This window comes from Nicotiana sylvestris, chromosome 2 (assembly GCF_000393655.2).
Source record: "Nicotiana sylvestris chromosome 2, ASM39365v2, whole genome shotgun sequence".
Classification (NCBI taxonomy): Eukaryota; Viridiplantae; Streptophyta; class Magnoliopsida; order Solanales; family Solanaceae; genus Nicotiana; species Nicotiana sylvestris.
Genome location: NC_091058.1, coordinates 213,003,601 through 213,015,308, shown reverse-complemented (window position 1 = coordinate 213,015,308; position 11,708 = coordinate 213,003,601). Strand labels below are relative to the sequence as shown.

Genomic DNA, 11,708 nt, shown 5'->3' with positions numbered 1-11,708 from the left:
TTCTTTGGTCCATTATTCCTGTTATATAATAATGGTGTGGGTTTATTTCTTCTATTTTTTGTTCTATTAATTTTTGTGGACTTTTTGATGTACTTCTTGATGTACTTCTTGATGATGTTTCTGGCATTTCATTATTTATTCGTTTTGATGTGCTTAATCTTTCTTTTACTATTTCTAAATCTTCATCCATGTCTATTTCTGTATAACTGTAATCATTGTTGTCTATAACTGATACTATTCTTTCGAATGGATTTTCTATTTTTATTTTATTTATTTTATTTTTAGCTGTTATCTTATGTTTTGTTGTTAAGACATATAGATTTTTACATCTTGCTGTGAATATTTTACTTCCTGGTGCTAATTCTATTCCAGACATTTTCCAGTATAGCACTAATGATTTATCTATATTTTTATCATCTATTGCTACTGAATAGTTGGCACTTACTATAAATTTAAATTTTTGGTATATTAAGTTACCTCTTACGACACTTATTATACTCTTTTCTATAGGTTGTACAATTCTATCATCTGCCAAGTATATTTCTATAGGGGTATCTATTCCTTCCCTAAAACATGCTTTTATTAGGATCTCCGTTCCTCCTAAGTGTACATATTTTATTGGATTTTTTGCTTTTATATCTTGTATTTCTTTATTTAGTAGTTTTTTATTTAAAATTGGTATTTGTGCTTTACCTTTGATGTATTTACAATCTATTATATGTTCTCTTTGGCTTACTACATAGTATTCTTCTTTCTGTCTTTTAAACCAATTCTTTATTGTTGGTACTTCTAATATTTTGTCTATGCTTAGATCCAATTCTTTTCCTTTTATTTGTTCAAATATATTAGCGTCAAATATTATTTTTTGTTCTGAAGATTGTTCATCTTGGTGTTCTTCTTGTTGTATAATTTGTATATCTTTTTCAGTCATTACTTTCTTCGTCTGATTCTTCTATATTATTATTGTCTATTTCTTTTTCATTTTCGGGGAACTCGTTTTCTGATATCTCATATATGCTGTCTTCACTGCTTAATTCATAATCTACATATTCTATTTGTGTATATTTATCATTATCTATCATTATTTCGGTAATTTGTTTTTTCTTTGGGTTTTTTGGTAATCTACAATCTTTGGCTAAGTGTCCTAGCTTTCCACAATTATAGCAAGTACATTCTGTTAGTTTTTTCTTTTTCCTATATGGTTTTTTATGTTTATAATTTTTTACATAATATCTTCCTCTTGGTTTCCTATATTTATATTTTGAATATTTTGATTTAAATTTCTTTCTCTTTCCTTCTTTTTTGTAATATTTATCTGTGCAGCCAAATTGGGGTGCTATTCTACTTTTGCAGCATGCCAAATTTTTTACTAATATTTTATCCATTTTGATATTTTCTTTATACTTTTCGCATAATTCTATAAACCAGTTTTGTAGAAATTTTATTCGAGCTCCTAGAGTATCTGCTAGTTCTGCTTCATTCCAATTTTTTATTATTTTTGAGCTAAACGGTTCTGGTAATTTTGTAAAATATAATTTTCTTATTTCCTTACTTTCATCTGGACTATATGTTCCTTTATAATAATAGTCTCTAAATGCACAAGTATATTCGTCTATATAACACATATTACATATTGCTAATTTTGTCATCAAATTTCTATTTGTAGTTTTTTCTTTATTTTGTTCTTCTACTTCTGTTGTCATACTACTAAACTCATTTCTTATTGCTATTTCATATTTATTCAATATATCTGTCACTGTTGTTGCTGTTGTTCCATCAAGTTTTTTATTACTTCTTAATGTATCTAGGCTTTCACTTGATAAATTTTGTAACCATAGTTTTACCGTTCCTATAAGTGTTCTTTCTATATATCCTGGTGTTTCAGCTATTGCAATTTTATTATCTATTAGTTGTTTGGAGATGTACCCTATCCATAATTGGATTATTTTATTTATATCTGCTACACAATCTAAATCTAAAAAATTACATTGTTCAGTTATCTGTCTTGATGTCCATTTCCTATTTAGCCTTTTATCCCATAATGTTTTATTTCTATCATATGAATCATAACTTACTCTGTAATAGGTTGGGTTTAGTTGTCTTGGATTTTTTTACTCCTGATGTGCTTGGTTTATCTTCAATCATATCTCCTGTATTTATTTCTGGATTTGTTTTCATCTTTTCCGTTTTTTCTATTAGTTCTGTATATGTTTCACTTGTTTTTGAATAGTCTTCTCCTAGATTTGTGTCGTTATCACTTTGGTCATTTATTTCGTTCATGCTTATTTTTGGTGGATTATCCTGTATTTCTTCTAACTGTAATTTGAACTTTTCTATCTCATTTGTCAGTTTTAGCTCTTGTTCTTCTTCTTTACGTTTTTCTTTTTCTTTTAGTTTATTAGCGTATAGCTGTTTTAGCATTTCTAATTCTTTTTCTAATTCTGTTATCTTAGTGTTTTTTACTTCTTCTATCTGTTGTATTTTTTTCTTTAGCTTGCTGTTGTATTTCTTTTATTTCTCTTTTTCTGTCTATTTCTTCGTTTTCTTTTGTTATTCTAACCATTGTGGTTAAACTATCTTCTAGTTTTACAGTTTCTTTTTTTAACATTAAGTTCAGGTTATTTCCTATTTTCTTGTATCTTCTTCCTAAGTTGGAAAATATTATTGTTATTTTTAATCCTTCTGGATTTTCATATGTTTTCGCTTCTAGTGCGAACTCTTCTTTATTCATCTTTTCTTTTTAAGATAGCAAATATATTTATATTCTATTTTAGATATTATATCGATTAATCCAGATAGCCTAGCTTTGTTTGTTTTTGTAATACTTAGGTATTCATATTCTAGGTATAGTTTTTTTCAGTTTCTTCCTTATTTTTCTTGATTTTTTAATTATTTTAATCTGTGTATTTTCTGTAATTGTCTCACTGTTTATGGGTATTTTTTGCAAATTTGTACTATTAATGTCAGTGTTCTTTTCCATGGCTTTGTTTCTTAAAGTATATGTTTATTTGTCATATCTCTGATACCAAATTGGGGGGGGGGTCATTTTAATTTTAATATTGCGATGTATACCTGCTGATACATATATTCATTGTTTTAATATTTGTAAGAATTATTATTTTTCTGTGTTGATAAGTCTCAAGATTATCTCTATAAAATTCAATTTCTTTCTCTATAGTTAATAAAGCTTTATTACGTAATCTATTATATTTAATTATGTCTTTGCAGGTTTTAATATTGTGTTTAACACAATCTATTTTTCTATTTATGTTACTGAGGTTTTTAAGAAGTTTCCATTTCTGGGTGTTATAGAATCTTATGTAATGAAAAGTGTTATGTTTCATTTATAAACAGATTTTATTAACTTGATATGTGATCATTAATCTGAATATAAATCTAATTCATATAGATCTAATATATCTAATCTTGTGATACAATTAGTTCTGTAAATGCTTGTTCCATTACATATATTATTTCAAAAGTAACTAAAATATCATAAATTTTTCTTTTAACATCGTTATTAAGTCTGTTAAAGATATATAATATAAGTATTTTGTAGTCAATATTTTCTTCTAATAAATACGTGTGGTTGTTCATTCAGATTTACTATTTATCCTTATCATGTGTTTACTAAACATATTCCCTCTAACCTCTTTGTTTATCATAGAGTTTAAGGGAGTTGTTCTCAGGAACTGGACTGCCACACCATCCCGGGCCCACCGAGTCCCTGGGTAGCTTGGTAGATTTTACTTCTATAGCCATTCTAGCCATTTAAAATTTCCAGTAACTTGATTTTAAGATTTACTTGTTTCAAAATAAATGCTTGATTCATCGAGCTGTATTTGTCTGGATGTTTATCAGTTTTTTTAAAATGCATTTGCTCTTTATTATTCATTACTATTTCTACACTTTTTCTTTCTATAGCGTTATTATTATTTTTCTTGATGAATCGGTGACTGTGACATGTAATAAGGCAACGCAACATGAGAATAGTGATTCAGATAAAGAAGATGAAATACCCGAGGAAATTGTCAGGGAGGTTTAAAGCTTATAGAATAAACCTAAGTCCAATCTGGATGAAATCGAAGCAGTAAATTTGGGGGACGTCGAGGCTGTCAAGGAAACCCATATCAGCATTTACCTGTCACCAATAGAGAAGGAAGAGTACATCTGCTTCCTAAAAGAGTATGAGGACATTTTCGCATGGTTATACGATGACATGACCGGTTTTAGCACGTCCATAGTGGCTCACAAGTTGCCTACTAATCCCATGTGTCCGCCAGTAAAGCAGAAATTCAAAAAGTTCAAACAAGACATGAGCTTAAAAATCAAGGAGGAAGTTACCAAGCAGATCAAAACTAAGGTTCTCAGGGTAGTTTAGTACCCAACTTGGTTAGCCAACATTGTGCCAGTTCCGAAGAAAAATGGAAAAGTCAGGGTATGTGTTGACTATAGGGATTTAAACAGAGCAAGTCCCAAGGATGACTTTCCACTACCAAACATACACATTTTGATCGACAATTGCGCCAAGCACGAACTCCAATCCTTTGTGGATTGCTTCGCGTATTATCAGCAGATCTGGATGGACGAAGAAGACGCGGAGAAAACAACTTTTATCATACCTTGGAGGGTATACTGCTACAAGATGATTCCATTTGGTCTAAAGAATGATGGGGCTACGTACATGAGAGCCATGGAAACCATCTTCCATGATATGATACACAAGGAAATAGAGGTATATATGGACGATGTCATTATAAAATCCAAGAGGGCCGCAGATCACATAGCGGACTTGAGAAAGTTCTTTGACAAGCTAAGGAGGTACAACTTGAAACTGAACCTCAAAAAGTGTGTATTCGGGGTTTCTGGATGAAAGTAATTGGGATTCATCGTTAGTCATCGAGGGAACGAGCTGGATCCGTCTAAAGTCAAGGCTATTCAGGAGTTACCACCACCTAAGAGCAAAAAGGACGCGATGAGCTTCCTAGGACATCTCAACTATATCAGTCGATTCATAGCACAATCCACAGTCATATGTGAACCCATCTTCAAGATGCTGAGGAAAGATGTCGAAACAAGCTGGATAGAGGGTTGTCAGAAAGCTTTTGACAAGATCAAGGAGTACATGTCCACACCACCAGTTCTGGTCTCGCCAGAACTAGGGCGGCCTTTGATACTCTATCTATCTATGTTGGATAGAGCCTTCAAATGCATTTTGGGACTACATGACGAGACAGGAAGGAAGGAGCAGGCCATCTACTACCTGAGTAAGAAGTTCACACCTTAAGAAGCACTGTACTCTCTGCTGGAACGCACTTGCTGTGCTTTGACCTGGACAACTCAAAAATTGAGGCATTACTCATATGCCTACACTACATACCTCATATCCAGGATGGACCTTCTGAAGTACATATTTCAGAAACCCATGCCTACTAGGAAGTTAGCCAAGTAGCAAATACTGTTGAGTAAGTTCAACATCATTTATATAACTCAAAAGGCAATCAAAGGACTAGCATTGGCAAATCATCTTGCTGAAATCCCGGTGAAAGGAGAATACAAACCTTTGAAAATATATTTTCCTGATGAAGAAGTATCATTTGTAGGGGAAGACATTATCGAAGCATACGATGGTTGGAGGATGTTCTTTGATGGAGCTACAAATTTCAAAGGAGTAGGCATTGGAGCAGTTTTGGTATCAGAAACGGGTCAACATTATCCGGTATCTACTAAACTCAGATTTCCTTACACCAACAACATAGCGGAGTATGAAGCCTGCATACTAGGGCTCAACATGGCAATCGACATGAACATTCAAGAGTTGCTGGTAATAGGTGATTTAGATTTGCTTATGCACCAGGTACAAAGAGAGTGGGCCACCAAGAATTCCACGATATTGCCATATCTGCACCATGTGCAGGAATTGAGAAAGAGGTTCACGAAGATAGAATTCTGACATGTGCCCAGAATTCAGAATGAGTTTGCCGATGCATTGGCCACCTTGTCATCCATGATACAACATCCAGATAAGAATTATATTGATCCCATTCCGGTGAGGATCCATAATCAGCCGGCATATTGAAGAAGAAATGGATGGAAAGCCTTGGTTCCATGACATCAATGAGTATTTGTCAAAGGGAGAATATCTGGAGCATGCAAACCACACTCAGAAATGCACACTCTGGAGATTGTCCAATCACTTCTTCCACAGGGGAGGAAAGTTGTACAGAAGAACTCCTGATTTGGGATTGCTAAGATGTGTCGACACAAAGGAAGCTTCTAAGCTACTTGAGGATGTACATGCCGGGACCTATGGCCCGTACATGAATGGTTTTGTCTTGGCTAAGAAGATACTTAGGGCCGGTTACTTTTGGATGACCATAGAGATAGATTGCATCCAGTATGTCCGCAAATGCTTTCAATGCTAGGTGCATGCCGATATGGTAAAAGTGCCGCCAAACGAGCTCAATGCAACAAGCTCACCTTGGCCATTCGCCGCCTGGGGAATGGATGTTATTGGTCCGATTGAGCCTACTACTTCAAATGGACATAGGTTTATTCTGGTAGCCATTGATTACTTCACAAAATGGGTAGAGGCTGCATCTTACAAAGCTGTGACTAACAAAGTCATTGCAGATTTTGTCAAAGATTGTATTGTTTGCCGATTCAGAGTTCCCGAGTCTATTTTTACTGATAATGCCGCCAATATCAACAGTGATTTGATGAAAGCCATGTGTGAAACTTTCAAAATCAAGCACAAGAATTTCACAGCCTACAGACCTCAGATGAATGGAGCTGTAGAAGTCGCCAACAAAAACATCAAGAAGATACTAAGGAAGATGGTAGAAAACCACAAATAATGGCATGAGAAGCTACATTTCGCTTTGTTGGGATACCGCACCACAGTTCACACATCAACCGGGGCAACTCCCTACATGTTGGTTTATGGTAGTGAGGTTGTCATCCCAGCCGAGAAAGGGATTCCTTCTTTAAGAATCATACAGAAAGTTGAACTCAGCGATGTAGAGTGGATAAGGAGTCGCTATGAACAATTGGCCCTTATCGATGGAAAGAGGATGAATGCAGTGTGTCATGGCCAATTGTATCAGAACTTAATGTCTAGAGCTTTCAACAAAAGGGTCAAACCAAGGCAATTTTCACCAGGACAGTTGGTGCTGAAGAAGATCTTCCCACATCAAGATAAATCCAAAAGAAAATTCTCTCCCAACTGGCAAGGTCCTTACATGGTTCACAGGGTACTAATAGGAGGAGCACTCATACTTGCAGAAATGGATGGAAAAATTTGGACAAAACCAATCAATTCAAACGCAATCAAGAGATACTATGCTTAGATAATTTACATTTCCTCATCTGATGTAATTGAACTATGCTTGACCTGATTCCCATTTAAGAGGGGATAGGTAGGCAGCCTTATGGGTTCGGTCATATCATAATAAAATTTCCATTCCCCCCCCCCAAATCAGAAACTAGGGCAGAATTTTGAGGAGGACCCTCAAAATTCCAGAGCAAGTCCAGCCGTCGCCATCGCATGCCAGAAAGTCAGAAATTGGTTAAGAAACTAGGGCAGAATTTTGAGGAGGACCCTCAAAATTCCAACATGAGAGAGTTGCAATGCCTTTGAGATGTGTTACAGTCACTAGTTCATCTAAAATTACTTGATATATCAATATGTTTCTAAAGGGTCTCTATTTGTTTGGTAATTAAATGATTTTATTTACCAAGTGTAAATATTTACAGCATAGCAAAAATTGAATTCCTACTTTCTATACTCCCACTGGACATGCAACCCCAGTTAGGATTTTACTACCCTTTCTACTCTTGTCCTTCCCTGTGATTTGTACTGTTACATTTCATCAGGGTACCAATTCAAATTGCTCATCGTCCTTACTAGCCTAGGGAACATGGTAGCTCTAACATGAATTTCCTGGATGATTGATCTAACTATGGCATTAGCTGGTCTATTCTTCTGCTGGAATATAGCGTTATTCCTCTCTTGCCAAATATGATAAACTGCTGCTGCTAAGGACATTCTGCATAATTCTGCTCCTCCACTTCTACCTTTAGCTCTTCTTTCCATCCATGCCAGTTCTTCCTCCCATCCTAACTTTGTTCTTTGAATTCCTTGTCATGTTAAGAGTTGTTGCCATATGGTTGCTATCACCTCACATTCAAACAATAGATGCTGCACAGTTTCAGATTCTCTTTGACATAGTGAGCATGTGGTATCAATCTGTATCCCCCATCTTGCTAGCCTTTCTTTTGTTTCTAGCCTTTACTGTATTGTCAATCTTAACATGAACTTCCACTTTGGTAATCCATAATTGTTGCATATTAATCTCCTCTATAGTACTTTCTGAAATTCCTCTTGCATAGCTTTGTACATGTGCTTTATAGAGAAATTTTCCATCTTCTTCACTTCCTCTTCTGTATATCCAGCAATGTCAAAATACTTCCTTGCCTTGAAGATCTGCTATATGACATATGATGCATTCTTTGGTGTTGTGTCCCATTGTGGTTTACCCTTTATGTAATATATATTGACCCATTGAATCCAGAGCTTGTCTTTCTTTTTGCATATATTCCATAGTAGTTTACATATAGCTGCTTTATTTCATAGCTCCACATTGATGAAATTTAAACCCCCTGCTACCTTTGGACAATATAGTTTTTCCCATGCAAATAGTGCCTTCTTTGTAGGTTCTACATTGCCTGACCATAAGAATCTTCTGCATATAGTGTTGATGAACTGTATGATCTTCTTAGGGAGGATGAAAATCTGAGCCCAAAAGTTTTAGATTGCAACCAATACACTCTTGATTAACACTTCTCTTCCAGCATAGGATAGAAATTTTGTTGTCCAGCATTGTATTCTACTCAGCATTCTGTTAATTAGAGGCTCACATTGGATTATTGATAGCTTTTTGGTGCTCAGTGGTACCCCTAAATACCTGAAGGGTAGTTCTCTCTTAGTATATCCTAACATGTCCATGATTTTCCTTTGAATCAAGATATCCACACCACTAAAGTATATGCAACTCTTATTTGGATTTGCTATTAGCCCTGATGCTCCAAAGAAGATTTTGAATTGTTGGTGTAATGTCTGTATTGATTTTATGTCTCCCCTGCAAAAAAGTAACAAATCGTCAGCAAAACCTAAGTGCACTAAATTGACTTTAGCCCACTTAGGTTGGTATTTGAATTCTTTCCCCTGCTTTACTGATTTCAGCAGCCTACTCAGATACTCCATTGCAATAAAAAACAGGACTGGTGACAAAGGGTCACCTTTCCTAAGTCCCTTCTTTTCCTCAAAAGGTTTTGTTGGTTGTCCATTGATTAATAAAGTATAGGCTACTATAGTTATACACTGCATTATCCATCTAACAAACTTCTCAGGGAACCCCAACTTCATCACTTGTTCAATATACACCCATTTCATCGAATCATATGTTTTTTGCATGTCAATTTTAAGCATACATCTAGGTGATATGCTCTTTCTTCCATATCCTTTAATTAGTTCATGGCCCATGATAATATTATCAGTAATCATCCTTCCTGATACAAAAGCTGTTTGGCTGTTATCTATGATTTCTGGCATGATTTCCTGTAGCCTTGCAGTTAAAATCTTTGATATCATCTTGTATAGGACTGTGCAGCAATATATAGGCCTGAATTCCTTGATGTTAGCTGGATTCTTTACCTTAGGGATCAGAGTAATGGTTGTATAGTTTATAACTTTACACATTTCAGTAGTTTTAAAGAACTCCAGCATTGCTTCAGTAACTTCCTCTCCAATTATGTTCTATGTCTTCTTGAAAAAATGGGAGTTATATCCATCACATCCTGGTGCCTTGCTATCATCAATGCCCTGTAATGCTTTTTGCACTTCCTCTTTTGTAATTGGTTTGATTAGCTGCATTCCTTGATGTTAGCTGGATTCTTTACCTTAGGGATCAGAGTAATGGTTGTATAGTTTATAGCTTTACACATTTCAGTAGTTTCAAAGAACTCCAGCACTGCTTCAGTAACTTCCTCTCCAATTATGTTCCATGTCTTCTTGAAAAAATGGGAGTTATATCCATCACATCCCGGTGCCTTGCTATCATCAATGCCCTGTAATGCTTTTTGCACTTCCTCTTTTGTAATTGGTTTGATTAGTTGCATTTGTTGTTGCTTGTTCAAAGTGTGTCCATTCTGCATAACATCTAGATCAACTATTGGTAGTGTTGAGGCTGCTGTACCAAGTAATTTTTTGTAAAAGCTTAGAATCTCCTCTTCTACCTCCTTAGCACTTTGTAGAAGCTTTCCTGTGTTGTCCATCAGTCTGCCTATGTGGTTTCTTGCCTGCCTATTTTTTACACAAGCATGAAAATAAGTTGTGTTAGAGTCCCCTACTTTAAGCCATTTGATTCTTGCCTTCTGCTTCATAATACTTTCCTCCACTTCCAGCCATTTTGCCAGTTCAACTTTTGTCTCCTTCTCTAATGCTATCACTTCATCATTAGTTTGAGATGCCATTCCTATTTGGATGTTCATCAACTTGTTCCTTGCTGCTTGGATCTTTGGCTCTACACTGTTGTACTCCTCATTGTTTAATTGCTTCAGATCCCTTTTCAGGTGTTTTAGTTTGTACCACACCTTCAGCATTGGCTTTCCCTTACTTATCTTCATCCAACATTGCCTGACAATATCATCAAATTTATGGTGGCCTGCTAAGCAATTAAAGAATTTGAATGGTCTTTTTCCCCTCCCAGTAGATTCAGCAGCAGTTACCATTAGAGGGCAGTGATCTAAAAAGCCTGGCTGTATAATAGTTCCCTCCATATTAGGCCATTTTTGTATCCACTCTGCATTGACAAGTATTCTATCTATTCTGCTATGGACATGGTTGTTTGTCCAGGTGTAATTTCTCCCAATTGTTTTGAGTTCAGCTAGTCCAACATCAGCTATGAATTTTTTGAAATTTGTCACTTCCCCTTCTTGAACTGGATTCCCCATGATTCTATCTTATATAGACAAAATGCTATTAAAGTCTCCCATTATTAAGCTTGGGTCTTGTATTCCCCTTATAGTTCCTTCCAGATTAGTCCACAAACTCTTCCTGTCTTGTATGCTATATTTCCCATATACTGCAACAAATATGAACTTGTTGTTGCACTGACTCAGAACCACCTGTCCTGCTATGTATTGTTCATGGACTTGTTTTACCTCAAACTCCACCTTTGTTTGGTCCCAAATAATCCAAATCCTACCACCAGGTGCCTCATCATAGTTAGCAGTCTATTGCCAATTGCCAAACACCTTCCTCATTATTGCTTCAGCTTTATTAGCCTTAACTCTATTCTCCAGTACAGCTATTAATACTACATTATTCTCCCTATAGAAATTTTTTAGTGCTTTTTGCTTATAAACATTATTCATACCCCTAACATTCCATGTTATAATATTCATCATGATAAAGTATTTATGTTGGGATCTATATCACCTTCATTTCTTTTTCTCTGCCCTCTTGTCCCCTGTGTTTCAGATAGTTGCACAATTTTTTGAGTTGTGTCAACTGAAGCTTTAAAAGCATTTCCAATGTATACTTCCTCCTCTCTGTTGATTTCCATTTGCTTTTTAATGCTGATTTTCCTCTAGCAACCTGCCATTCCTTATCTTTTCCTTGTTGCCTAGGCATAACTTCTCCTTCT

General features: G+C 35.3%; 1 protein-coding gene and 1 pseudogene across 1 annotated transcript; both read right to left on the bottom strand.

Moving 5' to 3' along the window:
• Nucleotides 1-923: 923 nt before the first annotated feature.
• LOC138886453 (uncharacterized) lies at nt 924-2,731 on the bottom strand (annotated as a pseudogene).
• A 7,193-nt stretch (nt 2,732-9,924) lies between these two features.
• Nucleotides 9,925-11,013, bottom strand: LOC104244372 (uncharacterized). Its single transcript, XM_009799784.1, has one exon. It carries the CDS (start codon nt 11,011-11,013, stop codon nt 9,925-9,927), a length of 1,089 nt encoding a protein of 362 aa, XP_009798086.1.
• Between the last annotated feature and the right edge of the window lie 695 nt (nt 11,014-11,708).

Bases quoted from the DNA above. Each gene is read 5' to 3' on its own strand.
- LOC104244372 (XM_009799784.1), bottom strand. From the start codon at position 11,013: ATGGGGAATCCAGTTCAAGAAGGGGAAGTGACAAATTTCAAAAAATTC.